The sequence below is a fragment of the Oreochromis niloticus genome, linkage group LG19 (assembly GCF_001858045.2).
Source record: "Oreochromis niloticus isolate F11D_XX linkage group LG19, O_niloticus_UMD_NMBU, whole genome shotgun sequence".
Classification (NCBI taxonomy): domain Eukaryota; kingdom Metazoa; phylum Chordata; class Actinopteri; order Cichliformes; family Cichlidae; genus Oreochromis; species Oreochromis niloticus.
The window spans coordinates 18173715-18192493 of NC_031983.2; the positions used below are offsets into that span (position 1 = coordinate 18173715).

Consider the following 18779-nt stretch of genomic DNA (forward strand, 5'->3'; position numbering starts at 1 on the left):
TAAAGAATCGAATCGTTAAACAGAATCGAAAATGGAATCGGAATCGTTAAAATCTTATCAATACCCATCCCTACCAACAAGATAGTGTATATCACTGTCACAACAGCGTTTGTTTTCATTCAAGGGCTTTATGGCTTTTCCTATAATACCTGGTGGGCCGGTCTCTAATCAAAATGCCAGTCCCAGTCCAGCCCTGATTTTATATATTGCAAAATGTAGCTGAGTCTCTGCTGCCCCACTACAGCTGAACTTCCCACCTCCCAAATACAACTTTAACACCTGATTACAACCCTTTGGTAGGAAACTGATAAAACAACATTTTCATGCATGAAATGCAATCATTGTTTAATTCAAATCAAAGTAGGTGATTTTTATTTAAGTTAAAAACTGTGTACAGGGTCTGGGTTCAATATTTGGTTTTGACTAAGACTTGAATTTTGAATCTCTAAGTCCATCCAGTCTTGTTTTCTCAAGTAATTAATACTGCAAAAATCTAACTCAAAGTATTATCAAAGAACAACACATGTTCTCTTGCCTCCCTTTGTGGCTTTCTGGCCAACTGTAGAATTAATATTAACATTTTATTAATCAAATTTAAAGCCTTTTCATGGCCAGGCCGAAATGTAGTGAGATAAGCATTATATGTTACAGATTCTAAACAGTGTTACTTCATTTAAAATCTTCTTAATAATGTGGTCAGGAATGAATACATATTTTAGTTTCCACCTCTGAAAGTGGACTCAGTGAACCAGTGATGCATGTCAGAGTCCGTATCAGAAGCTCACAGCTGCAACACTGCAAATAGTAACTGAGGGAGGTTTTTTGTATGACTCTGTATCACTGTGTGAACTCTGGGCCTCTATATGCTCCCATACAGTAGTAATCTCCTGCATCTGCAGCCTGAACTCCATTGATTGTCAGAGTGAACTCAGGCTCAGATCCACTGCTGCTGAAATGACTCGGAGTACAAGATTCACGACTGCTGATTTTGTAAAACAGCAGTTTAAGAGGCTGACCAGGTTTCTGTAGATACCAGCTGAGATCATCATCAACTCCTTTACTGGCTGTACAGCTCAGAGAGACCCTCTCCCCCAAAGCAGCAGCTTTAAACACAGGAGACTGAGTCACAGATGAACTGGCATCTGATCCTGGAAATTAAAATATGTTACTTTGTTAAAATGACAGTGTGATGTCAAGTACAACATAACAGAGAATACACAGAACTCGTCACCTTGAAGTCTGAGCACGATTGTGATCAGCAGTGGAGTCAGCAACATCATCATCATTATGATAAATCTCACTGTCAGAGACTCTGCACAGATGTTTCCCGCTGGTTCTTAAACTGGTTTAGGATCAGTGAAGCGCAGCGAGCATTCAAAACAGAACCTGCAAACAAATACCTGTGTGTGTGTGTGTGTGTGTGTGTGTGTGTGCGTGCGTGTGTGTGTGTGGTATGTGTGTGTGTGTGTGTGTGTGTGAGAGAGAGCGAGAGAGAGTGAGAGAGAGAGAAAGAGAGATAGCTGGAGGGGGTGGGGGGTTTGGGGGGATTGTTGGATGCAAAGTGAAATAATCTGTTAACACTGATCAGTGATCATCATCTCAGCAGTTCATTACAGGATCAGAATAAATAGAAATACTTATAGAGCTTCACACTGTTTAGATATTTTTCAATTTTTTCAGTAACAAAATATCAGGGATGTTTGTAATTTCTCTAACAAACAGCAGGATCAGTGTTCATCAGTGGTTAATTATTAAACTTAAGTTGCAATCGCCTTAATGAAAAATACTTGTGAGCTGGTGGGAAATTGCTGATTGTTCACTTATTATGTCATTTAGCTTTCTAAAGCTTTCACCGTTGCTGAAATGAAGTCTGTAGGTTGGGGGTGGGGGGTACACTTGTGTTGTGTTTAAGTGGGCTAGTTATTCTCATTGCAGTTGAACACTCTACACCTGCAGCCTTCAGCCAAAGTGAAGGAACTTTTTATACAGCCATAAATCATTGTGTGAACACTTCACTACCATGATAACCCAGACAGTAATAATCTCCAGCATCTACTGCCTGAATATCACTGATGGATAAAGTGTACTGAGAACCAGATCTACTGCCTTGGAGTCAAGATGGAGTTCCTGAGTTTGGGAGGCTGTCCAGGTTTCTAAAGGTACCAAGTCCAGCAACTCCCTGTGGCACTAATGGTCACAGTCCCTGACAGGCTTGGCTTTACAGAGTCAGAAAACTATTGGCAAATTACTTTGAAATGAGAACTAAAATGATGTGAATCTTGAGGAAAAAACAACAGAAAATGTATCAGGTTAAATCAGAGAAACATGAACATCACAAACAGAATTAAAAACAAACAAATAAAATAACTCTCACCCTGACTCAGAAAGCCAAACATTATAATCAGAGTTACTGAAAACATCACTTGACCCTGACCACTGCTGAGAGTAGAGCTTCAGCAGTTACACTGTGACCCAGTGTTTTCTGTTTTTGTTTTAAGTTTTATTCTGGGAATTGTGGCTTTCTGTCTTGTATTTCCTCTTTTAAAACACCCACGTCCAGTGTTCAGTGTTTTGGGTTTTGCTTCATTGTTGTCTTGTCTAATTAGGTTCAGCTGTGTCTCCCTCCTGTGTGCCATTTTCTTGTTACCTTGTGTGTATATTTAGTGCGTGGTTACCTCTGTTCTTCGTCGGAGCGTCTGCGTATCATTCTGTGTATCATGCCTGGTGGTCATCCTGTTCATCTTCCCCAGTGTCTCTCCAGCTACGTTTCCATGTTTCAGGTTGTTTAGTTTTTAGGTCTGCAGATGTCTGTGAGCACACAGAGCAGAGATCTGAGCAAGAGCAAATGCCAACAACTCAGCATAACAGAGAATACAACAGAACCACATCACTCATCATCTTGAAGTCTGAGCATGATTGTGATCAGCAGTGAAGTCAGCAACATCATCATCATTATGATTAATCTCACTGTCAGAGACTCTGCACAGACGTTCCTCACTGGTTCTTCTTAAACTTCTTTAGAATCAATGAAGCGCAGCAAGCATTCAAAACACAACCTGCAAACAAATACCTGTATTCTCATGTCAGTTGAAAGCTCTGCATCTGCAGCCTTCAGCCAAACTGAACTCTGCACTACCAGACAGTAATAGTCTCCAGCATCGCTGATGGATAAAGTCTATTGAGAACCAGATCTACAGCCTCTAAACTGAGACAGAGTTCCTGAGTGTGTTGCCTAGTATATTAGAAGTTTGGGAGGCTGTCCAGGTTTCTGAAGGTATCAGCTTAGAATAGCACTAATATTTGAACTCCTTGTGCAGTGATGGTCACAGTCCCTCCAAGACTGACAGATTTAGATTTATCAGTTTGAGTAAGAACATTGCTGGCAAATGACTCTGAAATGAAAAATAAATTGATTTCAATCTTAAAAAAAAAACATCCCAAAATACGTCATTTTATATCAGAAAAACTCTGACAGTATAACAGAATAAAAAAACATTACAATCAGAGTTATTGAAAACATCAACTTGATGCAGTTTTCAGTGTGAGTGAATGAACAGTTCAGACGCTCAGTGACAGAAGAACTTAAACTGTGAGAAACAGTGAGGCATAAAAATGATGCAAAACACATTTAGGTGCCAAACACACATCTGCTCTCGTGAAACAGAAAAAGTAGATATTATTGATAATCACATGATTGAGCTGATATATTCTTTTGGAAAAGTGGTTTTTCTTCATGGCAGAATTTCACTTTTGTCTTCTTCCTAATGGCAAAACAAGCAGCAACATGGCAAAGCATACTGTCCAAAGCCTTGATGTGAAAAAAATTCCTCCTCTTTGTCACATATAGATTTAGATAGAATGCTGGAATAATGGGTTTCACAAAGGAATATAAATTCCTGAGTTAAACTTAGGCTGTACTTAGTGGCATTTCACCAACTGCCTGAATTTTTTCTTCACATGCTAGGTTGACACTCATATTTATCAAAATATCATGGACTTCTTTTGATAAGGACTTCTCTTTTTATATCCTCATATTTTTTCTTCCACTTCCACTTTACAGCAAAATAGCTAATAATCTTAATATCACTGCAGCAGCAGCACCTGGAGGCTATGCTGGGAGAGTAGTTACAGGGTCTTCTCTCATGACCTTAGGCAGTCCCAGTCTATCTACAAGAGCCAGTGTGCAGGGTACAACACTGCTGTAAACTTGGACTGACTGACTGCAGGTTTCCCCAACCTTTATAAGGAGTACGTGCAGAGACGTTTAAAGGGGTGGGTGCTTAAAGTTAAAAGAGGACACATAGAACCAAGCTGAGAAAGCACAACACACATTTATCAAGAATCTAACATGGAATTGCATCATACTATATCACTGTCATCAGGTAGGGACAATGCAAAGCAAACATAGCCTATGTTTTACTTGATGGAGTACAATGTTGCTGTTGAGGGGTTGCTGCTGCTCCTGCTGCTGATAGTGCTGGTGGGGAGGGCTGTGTTGATTTGAGACTCCAGACCTAAAAAGGTCCATAGGAGAGATGGTAGCTGATGAAACAAGTGTTATGAGATGATAATAAAATGCAAAGATTGGTGACAGCGCTTGGAACCATAAGGCAACGGATTGAAAAAAGAGTGGGAAATAAACTAGGCTCTGCCTGTGAATCACTCTTTGCCTCTCTTCCTCCTTCCACCTCATCTTCATCTAATCTATCACTCTCCACTTGCTCTCCATCTGAAAACAAGGCACAGTTTGCTATTGCATTAATCTATTATTTAAGTATCTGCAATTAACAGTTTTTGCACCTAATCCATAATAATTTAATGATAGAAAAATGTAGAACCAAATCATTGCAATTGTGTTTATTATTGTGTTTATATTTGAATACCTCTGCAATGTAACAACTGGTACATGTGTTATTGTTGCCTGTACTCTTTTTAATCCATCTGTTGCCTTTAGCAGCCTCACATGGCTCCTTTTGTTGCAGTTTTTTTCATATTTGAAATAAAAATCTAATCTAATTTGTTTCTTAATGTATTTTCTTTAAAATACAGTGTGTTTTTTGTGAATATCGTAATTATAATAATCCACAATTATGTGGGTATGCATATTAGATAGATTTTAATAAAATAAAAGCCCTCCAGGAAGGTCAAAGTCCTGAACTTACTTTAAAAAGAAATATTTAGTTCCCTAAAACAGTGGAAAGAGCTACAGACCCATGACAACCTTACCCAGTTAGCTAGCGGCTAATGACCACCACTTCTTGTGCAGTTAATAAAGGACAGGTAATGTTTTGTCGTGCTGTTGCACAGTGCAAACACAGCATGCTCATTTGTTTCAAGTCATTGGTTGCCAGAAGACAACTTAACAACATGTACATAATAACGTAATACTCCTGTGTGCTATAGACTATTTTCAGATCCCCTCAGAGATATTCAATCAGGTTCAAGTCTGGGCTCTGGCTAATTTAACTGGTGGTGAAGCCTTTAGTTCTCATCTAAAGCAATCTTTAGGTGACACCGTAAGAGGAGATAAGGTTGTAAACCTTATGGAATGCCTTTTGTTGTGACCTATGTTTAAAGACACTGCGTAACAGCCCAGGCTGAAGGCCCTCTCTCTCTTATGTGCATGACAAAAAGTGTTGAGTATTGCTAACCGTGTTTGCAGACTTTGTTCATTCAATTTGTGAGTAGAGTCATGAGTAGAGTCAAAATGAAAAAGTGGTCACTGAGTTAATATTGTCAACTGAGACAAATGACATTTTCAAACCACAATGTATAACAATGCTGCATTTTGTTCCAGAAAAAAGACAAAATACCAATGAGTCCCTGAAACGAGACCCAGGAAGTGGTTACAGGAAGAGGGTGATAGATTGTCTGAAGCAATTAGAACAAGGCAATGCTATTGACCGGACCTTATATCACAGGATGACACCTGGGTGAAAATCAAATCGCAGGACGCACCAGAATTCACAGATCACATTAACTTGGTGGACCAATACATCAAGGGAGGATATGAAAAATGACAGGTTGGCCTTCTTAGACTGTAAGATTTCCATCAGTAATGGGAGACATTTAGAAGCTGATGTGTACTGTAAACCAACGCATACGGATCAGCATTTAAGGTCTGACTCTCATCATCCACTGGAGCACAAAATGGGTGTGATCAGGACACTACAACACATCAGAGAACATCATCCCCAAAGATACAGTGGCCAGGGAAGCAGAAGAACATAATATGAAGTGGCACAACACAGAAGACCTAACTCTTCAGGCCAGGACTCCACAGTCTATTTACACCTACAGGCCAGTGGATGAAGATGTACACATCTTGAACAGGGACGAATGCTGGTTTGAGCGTAGAGTCACAGAATCCATTGCCGTGAAAGGGAAAGGCCATCTCTGGATTGAGGAGGGAGCCTAAGGGTACATCTTTCACCATCTTACAGTGCTGTGATTGCAGCCATTCCCCAATTCTCTGTGTATGGTACTCATGGCCATAGATTGGTGGTCATTGATCATAGATTTATGGTCTTTGATCACTGGCTGTGATCAATGGTCATAACAATTTGCATATTAATGATCAAGAAACTGACCTCACAGCACATTGTTGGCCAGTGGTGCTAGTTTCATTCATTATGCAAATGAATGAATAAAAGCTGCAGTCAGCTGAGAGTGAAGAAGTCACTTGTCCCACTGAAAAGGCTACGTCCAGATGAACTGAATCAACTTTGGGAGTGCTGGTTAGGTTACTATCAGCTGCGTGTTCAGTGGTCTGTGTCAGAGTCTCTTCTTTTTCCACAGCTGCAGTCAGTTCCTGCTGTAACAGCTCAGTGTCTCTGCAGTCTGACTGAGGAAGGTTTTTGTACGACTACAAATCACTGTGTGAACACTTCAGCACTGTATATTACATGGATACTCTGACAGTAGTAAACTGCTGCGTCTTCAGCCTGAACTCCACTGATGGTCATAGAGAAGCCAGAGCTGCTTCCACTGCCACTAAATCGAGATGGTGTTCCTGACTGAAGCTTTTGTGCATATCTTATTAGGGACTTTGGAGTCTGTCCAGATTTCTGTTGATACCAGGACAAGCACTCCTCACTACTAGACCGCCTGTAAACAGCTTGGCTGGTCCTACAGGTCAGAGTCACAGTGGATCCAGGAGTAGTTGTCAGAACTGGAGGTTGAGTCACAGTCACCTGACCGCTGCATCCTGCAGACAAAAACAAATCATTCATTTATCAGCAGAAATCAATGAGAGAAAAAGCAGCACATCATGTTTGAAATGTTGCTGAGTGAATGAACCTGTAAAACAGCAGCAGGTCAGCGTCCAGATGAGGATGGTGATGAGAGTCATGGTGGTTGTGCTTTCTGCTGTGTTGACTGACAGATGTGAGTCCTGCAGTGTTGAACTGACAGGACTATAAACCTTCTCAGTTCTCTGGAGGATCAGCTGATGATGCAAAGCCTCCTCTCTATGGAAATGATTTCTCTGCTCTCAACACACTGAAGGAAACGGGGGGCACAAAATCAAAAGAAAAATTGCTTTGAACTAATACCATTAATGATTTTATGGAATAGAGAAAAATATATTGGAAACATATTTACATATTTTTAACACCTGGATTAAAATGGCAATCTGGTTTGTATACTTACTTCTGATGTTGGTATCAGCAAATACAATATACTTGTAAAACTGTCTTTATTATTTTGTCATAGTTTCGGAATTCATATTTCTTGAAGTGTTTCTCTTTGCTGTTTTAAACAGTGTTTTGTGCACATGTGTTTTTTAAAAATAAATATGTGTAAAAATCTTTCAGTTCTTAATACTAAAAATACAATTATGATAATCATGACTTAAATTGAATAAATACTTTTAAGTCACTTTAGTGAAATCATCTGCATTTAATCAGGTGTACTGTGATGTTTTACATGAAAAAAAGGTTCATTTTCAGTGGTTAGAGGTTTGTTCAGAGTGCAGGAGGTTTTTGTACGGCCACTTAATGAGTTTGTATCACTGTGGTACACTTTTGGTGGAGGAACCAAACTCATCGTTGACTGTAAGTACCAGAAATATTTACTTTTCACAACTACTAGGATTTACAAAACATTTTATAAAATTTTGAAAAGATATTTGATTAAGTTTGGTGATTGTTGTTGATCATTTTCATTATTTGTGAAACAAAGTTGATCTCACAGTCTGCGAAATAACTTCCCAAAGATCAGAACTCATTCAGATTTAGAAATATCAGAATTTATGTTAAAAAAGCACAAAAAACCAAAAAATCTTTTGTTCCCTTTTCATTTTAGGGTTCTCCGAAAAGTTAATTAATATCTTTTTAGTTTTTTCCAGTTAAAATATTTCAGGTTTGGTTATTTTCAAGCTCTAATTGTCAAATATGTTCATCTATTTCTTTATTGTTTTTATTTTGAAAATAACTTTTTTCAAACATTAATTTATGGATTTCCCCCAAAATAAAAAGTGTCAGTAAACACAGACCAGCTTTGAGTTCATGGATGATTGATTGTACTTGTAGTTTAAAGGAAGTGAAAGAAGCAGATGACAAAGTTTAAACTGTACATGAGTGTTTCAACTCTGTGAGTGTAACATTAAAAATTGTCACATAGATGAGTTATTGACTGTAAAACATTACAGAAATAATAATATTCAGTAATCAACAATGATTAAAAACCATGTAGGTATTTCTTTCCTGCTTTCATTCTTATGTCTTTGGTTATTCTTCTCCCCTCTTTCTCCTCCAGTGGGTGTGTTGAGACCCACGCTCACTGTCCTCCCTCCATCCAAAGAGGAAGACAAACAGTGCAGTGCCACTCTGGTGTGTTTGGCCACTGGGGGCTTCCCCTCAAACTGGAATTTGGGCTGGAAGGTGGGGGGCACCAGCACATCCTCAGGGGTGTCAACCAGCCTGGAGGTCTTGGGCACAGACGGCCGCTACAGCTGGAGCAGCACCCTGAGCCTCTCTGCAGACCAGTGGAGGAAGGCGGGCTCAGTGAGCTGTGAGGCCAGTCTGAGTGGACAGAGCCCCGTCACTCAAAGCCTGGACCCTGACCACTGCTCAGAGTAGAGCTTCAACAATATTTCCTGTGTTTGGTGAAGCTTTTTATATTTTGATGAAGCTACATGTCTCCTCTGTTGTGATATTTTTCCAAATGTTTGACTCTCTATTAATCTAAATTCAAAATTCATCAGGTATTCATATTATCTTGTACTTTAAAACCATGCTGCAAGAAAGAGAAAACAAGTCTATATCACAAAATAAAATCTTTCAGCTTATGAAAAATCACTTTTGTGTCATCAATTTTCCAGTGCTTTAGATATAAATACTTGATCACACCTTCATATTTCTATCAGAAATATATACATTTTTGAAGTCAAGTAAATTTTTTATAACATTTTCATCTTCTTTTTATATTGTACAGTTTATAAAGAATAACATTTTCATTCGTAAATCATGATCATGTACACAAGGTTTTTTTTATTTTATGTATGTAAATAGTCAAAAATATGGAAATATTACTTTATACGCATTAATTTCTATCAGGGCACCTAACAGACCAGCACATTATTTCTTTTTATTGAGATATATTTAAGTAAAATTTTTATAAACAAAGTTGTGTATTTCTTCAATTTTGTTTAGATTCATTGTGTTTTTGCTCTTGTGGTGTCGAGTTGATCAGTTATTGCAGTCTGTCACTCTGCACCCGCAGCCTTCAGCCAGACTGAAGGAGGTTTTTGTACAGCTCTAAATCACTGTGTGAACACTCCACCACCATGATCACCCAGACAGTAATAATCTCCAGCATCTTCAGCCTGAATCCCACTGATGGTTAAAGTGTACTGAGAATCAGATCTACTGCCACTGAATCGAGACGGAGTTCCTGAGAAGCGAGTTGATGTTGAGTATATAAGCAGTTTGGGAGGCTGTCCAGGTTTCTGAAGGTACCAACTGAGATCATCATCAATATTTGAACTTCCTCTGGCACTGATGGTCACGGTCCCACCAAGACTGACAGACTTGACTTCATCAGTCTGAGTCAGAAAGTTATTGGCGAATGACTCTGAAATGAAGGAAAAAATTTAAAAACTTATTTTTATTCCCCAAAGACATGCATCAGGAAGACGGTTGAAACTTCAGAATAAATGTACACATAAAACGAGCCAAATAAATTTCACCAAACAACATTCTCCTGAAATATTTCCTTTTTGAATCGCTCACCCTGACTCAGAAAGCCTAACAAAAGAACCACCAACATTGGAAACACCATCCTGACTCAGTTTTCAGTGGAAGTGCCTGAGAGCATGTGTGACAGCAGAACTTAAACTGTGAGGAGCAGTGATGCATGAAAGTGTGCAAAACACACTGTAGGAGGAAACCACCCACCTCTCCCAATGAAACAGAAAACACAGAGTTCATGTGAGGAGAGGATGATTCAACCTTGAGAAAAGGGGTATATGCTCCATACTTACCATCTCTTTCTCTCACTCTTTTTTTTCCCAATGATGTCATGACTTTTCTTCTAATTTCCTCCACACAGCTATTTTTTTTTCCTCAGGCTGTATTGCCGTTACTTTGATGACCTCAGATTTTACTGAGAAAGATTCATTAACAAATTTTAATATTTTATATATTTTTTTATAACACAAACTTCAGTTTCAGATGCATTTTGAATTCCTGAAAATAACTGCATTATTATGGCATTAACATGATGATGTTGGCATTTTGCTCAACCCTCATATAGCTGTTTCATTGTAAACACATCCGATAATTGTCTCTGAAGCTCAAAAAGACAAAATCCTGTGTTTTCTTTTAGCATACTAACTACTAATCTAGCAGGTTATATATGTCACTGCATGTTTACTTATAAAGTCAGGTCTCTGTCTATGGTATGAAATTAATCTAATCCCAAAAAAAAAAAAAAAAAAAAAAAAAAAAAAAAAAAATCAGCATTCTGGAGTTTAATATTACCTCGTGCTTTGGTGCTTTAGATTCTGTGAAATACCTCAATTTCACTACCCCTTAATAAGTATCAGGGAGTTTCTATGGAACAGTGCTGTCTCTAATCTCCTGCAAGAGATCATCGCTGCAGCAGATCAATCTCTAACCAGTTTAATTTGATATTAGTATAACTATACCAATGTGCTTGTTCTCACACATATGTTTCAACACAGAATTAATCTAGATCTTCAGCCTGAACTCCGGTGTTGGTGTTGTTACTGTTAATCAATGTATAGATGTGATTCTGCTGAAATAATAAAGATCTACCAAACTGACAGTAACTTATTTTGTAAATACTGATGTGATAATTTCAGATTTCAGTGGTGGCTGTACAGCTCAGAGAGATGGCCTTATAGACTTATAGACAGCTTTCCAACCAGCAAAACATTAAAATTGTCATTTTAGATTAGATCAAACTTTATTAATCCCCTGGGTGGGTTCCTCTGGGAAATTCAGTTTCCAGTAGCAGAAGTTGCGTGTTACAGATACAGTAAAGGGGAATGAGAATAAAGATATGAGCATAAATATACCATGTATACACATATACACATATATAAATACAGAATATATAATAGGGATAAATAGGAATACCAGTGGATTGCACATTTGAGTGAGTCTATTGCACAGTGATTATTGCACAGTCGAATATAAGAAAAAAAATTGCAAATATTGCACAGTGAAAAAAAGCACTACAGCTCAGTTGTTCCCGCTCTCCTTTGTCCTCCTGTTTCCCCACCCTCTCTCCTCCAGAGAGGAGTTAAACAGTTTGATGGCGTGTGAGACAAAGGAGTTTTTAAGTCTGTTGGTTCTTGACTTTGGGAGAAGCAACCTGTCGCTGAACAGGCTCCTCTGATTATTTACGACCGTGTGCAGAGAATGCCCAGCATTGTTCATAATGTCCAGCAGTTTCTTTAGTGTCCTTTTTTGTCACTGTCACCAGAGTGTCCAGCTTCATGCCAACCACAGAGCCAGCCTTCCTGATTAGTTTTTCCAGCCTGGATGAGTCCTTCTTTGCTGTGCTGCTCCCCCAGCACACCACAGCATAACACCACCACAGAAGGACAAACATTTCTGATACTGAAACTATAGAAAACTATTTTGCATCCAGGGTGCACGACAGATATTCAAATTAATGCATGGGTCAGTGAGCACACACCTGCACCAATGGAGTCCGAGTGGAAATTGTGCATTACTGCTGTACAAATAGTGCCCTCTTATGTCAAAATAATAGAATACACATAAAATTGACTCTGATACACGGATCCAAAAAGCAGACTGGACAGCATTTTTACCAATATCAATTTAACCATGATACACACTGACCAAGAAACAAATCTCCTTATATTGTTTTACATCATTTTTATCATTTTTTTTTTTTTTAAACATGATTTTGTGCTTTTTGTGGTTATTTCAAATCTCATATTTGGAGCATTTTGTAGTCATATCTTTTTCGTTACCTTTTAATATATTTGAACATATTTTTATTCACGCTATTCTTTTGTAGTCATTTTACATATTTCAAATAGCTTTTTTCACATTTTGTATGTTACAGTCTTATTCTGAGGAAAGGTACAGAAAAATTTCTGCAGCGTTGAAGGTCCCAAAAAGCACAGTGCCCTCCCTTCTCTGTATATCGAAGAATTGAAACCACCATGACTCTTTCAGTCATCAGGGTAGAAGGGCCTGAGATGGGGAGCTGACCAAGAACTTGATGGTCGTTCTTACAGACCTCCATGATAAGGAGGTCTTGGGGACAGTAAGACCACTTCCTGTATGCATATGATATGTTTTATAGTTTGTGCCCAGTCTTACTATGGAGAGATGAGAAACATTTCTGCAGAACTCCACCAATCAGACCTGTATGATAGAGTGGCCAGATGATAGCCACTCCCCAGTAAAAGACACCTGAAGGACTCTCAGACCACAAGAAAACAAAATGATCTGGTCTGATGAAACAAAGAACCCTTTGACCTGTATCCCAAACATCATGTGTGGAGGAAATTCGGCACAACTCATCCTACAGTCAAGCATGGTGGTGGCAGCATCACACTGTGGGGATGTCTTTTAGAAGCAGGAACTGGACAACTGTGCTTCATAAATGTCACATTAATTTTTGTTTATCAGGCTTGTCACTATCAGTTATGTTAAAGTGTTTGATCTATTTTTAGGGGGATCCTAATGATTTGAACTGTTGTTAGAATAAAATTGGAATGCAGGTGATATTACACACAAGTAAAGAAAATTAGAATATATTTTTTGGCCATAATCAACAAACTGAATTAGATGCTATGTGAATTCTACATTTAGCCACCTAATAATGTAAATAGAATTCCTGTATCCAAACAGCCAACTTTTGTTTTTCTTTTCAGGAAATGTGTGCAGAACATGACTTTGTGTAATCTTGCTGATATTACAGTCAGCTTTATCTTCACTGGACTGTCTTGCTTCCAATTCAACAGCTACAGTCAGTTCCTGCTGTAACTGCTCAGTGTCTCTGCAGTCTGACTGAGGGAGGTTCTTGTACGACTACAAATCACTGAGTGAACACCCCACAGCTGTGGTAACTCTGACAGTAGTAAACTGCTGCATCTTCAGCCTGAACTCCACTGATGGTCATAGAGAAGTCAGAGCTGCTTCCACTGCCACTAAATCGAGATGGTGTTCCTGACTGAAATGTTTTTGCATATTTTATCAGGACCTTTGGAGTCCTTCCAGATTTCTGTTGATACCAGTATATCTGCTCTTCACCACTAGACCACCTTAGAACAGCTTCGCTGGCCTTACAGTTCAAAGTGACAGTGGATCCATATATGTGAATGTGAATTCTCTTTGTTAACAATACATTTTGGCTTTTCATCTGCTCATTTTTGCTGTGTTAGATGGTTAATTCAGAAGGATTTTGATGTACGTCACATTTCCACTGGATGCCTGGCTGCTTTCCTGCTGGGTGATTATCATCAACTCAGTTGTGCTCATCCTTCCTCCAAACTCTCTTCACCAAAGATAAGAACAAATTGAACATTAGGTCAGAGTCGGTTAGTTAGATAAGTATAATTTAAGTTAGTATTTAATTGTTTAAGTGATTATTGTTTTATTATTAATAAATGATTTAGAGTTTACTTTGCTCCTGCTAAATTGCTTTAATACAATTTCCTGCAATTAAAGTCTAAGTTTATGACATTTACTTTTTAACCTTTAATGAAACAGTAAAGATAAAAGTCTGAGCATTATTCTTTATTAGTGAAAATTGCTCTTACAGGTTATCCTAGCCTTATTAAAATAATCCTTCCTTAGAGCCTGCTGTCCAGCCTCCCAGAAAGAAGAAGTGCCACGATCTAGAGGGGAGCTGCCATAACAGGTGTGACGATGGTGTTGAGATTTGTCCTTCAAGGTTACTCAGGTTTCTTCATATCAGGGCAAACAGGGAAGACACTGGGGTGAATCCCCTCACCCACATCAGCTCTGGCTGACCTCTGCACTACCTACTGAGTAAGACTCATAGGATCGGAGGTTAGAACTTTTTTAACAGAGAGCAGAACCAGACGTCCTATATAAGGGTTGTGGGCAATGTTCCCTCTAATTTTTCATGTGTCTGAGCGAACACACAAACTTCCTGAGCGGCCCCTTGGACCACTGTGAGCGACATTAGACGTGTGCGCTGTGGTCACGCCAGCATTGAATCCATCCAAGTTACATGGTTTATTAAAATTATCAAATTACAGCATTTACATTTATGTTAGACTACTTTTAATTAACTGCTTTAGCCCACTTACAATGAAAATTAAAAAAAAATCTTGTTCATAACCTGTGTAGTATGTTAACACTATTGGAAGTAAAAAATAACTTGAACTCCAATTTTGAAAACACAACTTTTTTTTTGCAGCTGTTTACCTAAAAATGCAGCCAAGGCGTTGTTTTAAATAAACATTTCAACATTTCATATCTCTATTTACAGAACAATCAGCTGTTCTGCATCAAATTTGATGCCACACAAATTATTTGTGCCACTCCAAAAAATAATTTCTGTCCACTATGAGATAAAGGAGAACAACAGCCTGATACCTGCAGGCCTGACAACAGAAGATGTATCACTCCTGTAACACCTGTAACATTCAGTAGTCGCCTCATTGTTCTGACACACACAACAAAACTATTGACTACACTACACACTAACTACACAAGATTTGAGCTAAACATCGCAAATCTCTCACATCTCAAAACACCGCCGTCACTCCTAAAACCATCCCCCCCTTCCTAAACAACTAAATGCTATGTTGCCATGTCATTTTTTGATTGGTCGACATGGTACATTTTTCGACCAATAGGAAAGGGTGGGGGGGTTTTTTTGTTTTGTTTTTGCTCACAGGCAGAGATTGCTTTCGAGCGTTTTCCTTATAAAACTCAGTTTTTACCGTTTCTTCCCGCAGTAAATATAAACAACGATAGTATTCAGGAAGAAAACCAAACATTGCATATATTTTTATCATAACTCTGGTTTTACGTGGCCTATCAACACAATTTAAAAACTGGTATAAAGTCCACACTTTTTCCGTCAATTGTTCCGTCTGTCCTGCTCACATCTCCAATGGTTGTACACGTTGTCATTAACGTGCTTCACTCCACATCAGCCGCTTTGCCAGCTAAAACACCGGTGTCGGCACATAAGGACGCTGTCATAGCCTGTCAACGACGTTGATTAGCTGCGTATATACGAATGTGAATCGCATTATTGGCTGGACTATAGGATGGTGGCATCGTTCTAATCCCATACAGGAGCAGCCAGTCACTTACTGACTAACACTGCAAAACAGAATTGTTAAAGTATTAATTTTAATTTCAATTCAGGTTAGATTTTTTTTTTGTGCGCAATGTAGATTTTCTGTGCGCAGAGACCGTGCCAGCAGTGCGTAATTGCGCACGCGCGCAGCTTAGAGGGAACATTGATTGTGGGTCTCGTAGATTGACATTTGGCACCCAATATGCTTGGACACTAAACCCAGGACCCTGAAAGTTGACATCTGGATCCACACCCGGTACCTGATGTGTTTTGAGAAGAACTGTGTTTGGACCCTGAAGATTTGTAATCAAATAACTATTATCTTTATTTTTTTACCAACTTTCAGTTTAACTCTTGTTTTCTTGCCCTACTCCCCTTCCTCTCCCTCCTGCCACTCTCAACTGACTTATATTAAACAGTCATGTACTTGAAAACACAATAATTATGGTGATACAAATGAAAAGTAAATGCAACTATGAGTTTGCTCCAGTTCATTTAGATTCATTGTGTTTGTGCTTGACCTCGTTGTGTTCCGTGGGCCAGTTAATCTTATCACAGTCTCTTCACCAACACTCTGCCCCTGCAGCCTTCAAACTTAAAATTTAGAGGAGCTCTAAGTTACTGTGTAAACACTCCACCACCGTGAACACCCAGACAGTAATACTCAGCATCTTCAGCCTGAATACCACTGATGGTTCAAGTGTATTGTGAACCAGATCTACTACCAGTGAATTAAGAAAAAGATCCTGAGAAGAGATTTGATAGAAGTCCTAGGACATTTTTTGCATATTTGTCACACTAACATGTTTCACATCACCAAACATTGAGATGAACAGAATCTGATTTTGGGGATTTTGCAAACTGGATAATTGATCTTGCATCAAGACATAAGCCAGCTAAATTAAAAAGGCATTTTTTAAATTATGATTTCATTTAATAAGAAAAAAGTTCTTCTTTGCAATTTGTTTTAATTCAGCATCACTGCAGGGTTTTCAAGCATGGATGACTGGTTTAAGGTCATGGCAAAGCATCTTAACTGGATCCAGATTTTGACTCGGCCACTCCAAAAATATTCTTTTTAAAATTTGTCTTAACTGTTCAGAGGTGGACTTGCTGGAGTGTTTAGGATCATTGTCCTGTTGCATAATCTGAATGCTCTTGAGCTGTTGGGCACAAATTAATGGCTGGGCATTCTTCTTCAGCATTTTTTTGCAGAGAGCAGAAATCATCAACTATGGCATTTAATCCAGATCCTGAAGCAGCAAACCAGCAAAGTAGAGCATCACACTACCACCATTGTATTTGACTATTGGTATGATGCTTTTTATGAAATGCAGTCTTAGTTTTTGTCATGACTGGGGCCGCAGTCGTATGAAGGTGAGAAAGGAGGATCCAATAGCAGACAGTGGCGAAGGTGCAAGTGGGTTTTATTTACAGTGCACAAAACCAAGGTGTGGAGCAGAACCGAACATAAACCTAAACTGGGAAAATTAATACAAAAAGGAGGACACGGAGCGAGGAGCAGAGAGACATGGAGAAACACGGGATAATGCAGAGTACACAGAGATTCACAGAGAAACACAGACGACGCGACGAGGAGCACAAGCAGAGACGCAGTATAAATACACACATCAGGTAATCAGGAAATAGCACACAGGAGGGGAAACAGCTGGAACTAATGGACATAACGAGACACAAACCTACAAAGTAAAACAGGAAACACACAGACTGTTTTACACAACCAACTGGGGACACGAACAGAACACAGAGGAGAGACACAGGTAGGGATGATAGAACACAACTCAAACCCTAAGAACAAATACAAAACAGCAGAAACTGGAAAATAATAACAATAAACTCAAAACGCTGGGTCATAGACCCAGGATCATGACAGTTTTACTGCTACGCAAACTGGCTAAAAGTTCAACTTTTGTCTCATTAGTGAACTGAATATTTCCCAAAAGTTTTAAAATGGTAACAAAAAATATTTTTTGGTAAAGATGAGCTCTTTTTGGCAGAAAATATGTTTTCATCATCACCAAGAAGCTTAATATGAATGTAAATGTAAACATTTATGGTTCATCTGTTTATAGAAACAGCAAAACTCTTGATATAAATACAGTCAAGTAATGTAATGTAACAGAAAATGACTTGATTACAGCAGATCATTTTAAAATCCTTATTTCAAAATGCCCTATAGGCATGTAATATCTCAATTTAATTCTGTGTTTAGTGCTTGGTGAGGTTACTTTCAGCTCTGTGGTCTGTGTCAGAGTCTCTTCCTCTTCAGTAGCTGCAGTCAGTTCCTGCTGTAACAGCTCAGTGTCTCTGCAGTCTGTCTGAGGGAGGTTTTTGTACGACTACAAATCACTGTGTGAACACATTAGCACTGTTTATTACATGGATACTCATACAGTAGTAAACTGCTGCATCTTCAGCCTGAACTCCACTGATGGTCATAGAGAAGTCAGAGCTGCTTCCACTGCCACTAAATCGAGATGGTGTTCCTGACTGAATTTTGTTCCCCTGTTTTATTAGAAGCTTTGTGGTCTGTCCAGATTTCTGTTGATACCAGAACATACACTGTTCACCATCACAGGTAGCAACAGCTTGGCTGGTCCTACAGGTCAGAGTGACAGTGGATCCAGGAGTAGATGTCACTACTGGAGGTTGAGTCACAGTCATCTGACCGCTGCATCCTGCAGACAGAAACAAATCATTCATTTATCAGCAGAAATCAATGAGAGAAAAAGCAGCACATCATGTTTGAAATGTTGCTGAGTGAATGAACCTGTAAAACAGCAGCAGGTCAGCGTCCAGATGAGGATGGTGATGAGAGTCATGGTGGTTGTGCTTTCTGCTGTGTTGACTGACAGATGTGAGTCCTGCAGTGTTGAACTCACAGGACTATAAACCTTCTCAGTTCTCTGGAGGATCAGCTGATGATGCAAAGCCTCCTCTCTATGGAAATCATTTCTCTGCTCTCAACA

At 38.9% G+C, this 18779-nt stretch overlaps 4 gene segments (V, D, J or C); 1 reads left to right on the forward strand and 3 right to left on the reverse strand.

Moving 5' to 3' along the window:
• The window catches only part of LOC109195905 (Ig lambda-1 chain C region-like), a 46656-nt gene that overhangs the window by 26012 nt on the left and 1865 nt on the right, over positions 1-18779 (forward strand).
• LOC109195902 (Ig kappa chain V region 3381-like) lies at positions 724-1310 on the reverse strand. The segment is given in 2 exon segments: positions 724-1148; positions 1232-1310. Coding segments are annotated over 2 exon segments (366 nt in total).
• Positions 9520-10424, reverse strand: LOC102076501 (Ig kappa chain V region 3381-like). The segment is given in 2 exon segments: positions 9520-10074; positions 10233-10424. Coding segments are annotated over 2 exon segments (360 nt in total).
• On the reverse strand, positions 18075-18777 carry LOC109195894 (Ig kappa chain V-VI region NQ2-48.2.2-like). The segment is given in 2 exon segments: positions 18075-18488; positions 18581-18777. Coding segments are annotated over 2 exon segments (384 nt in total).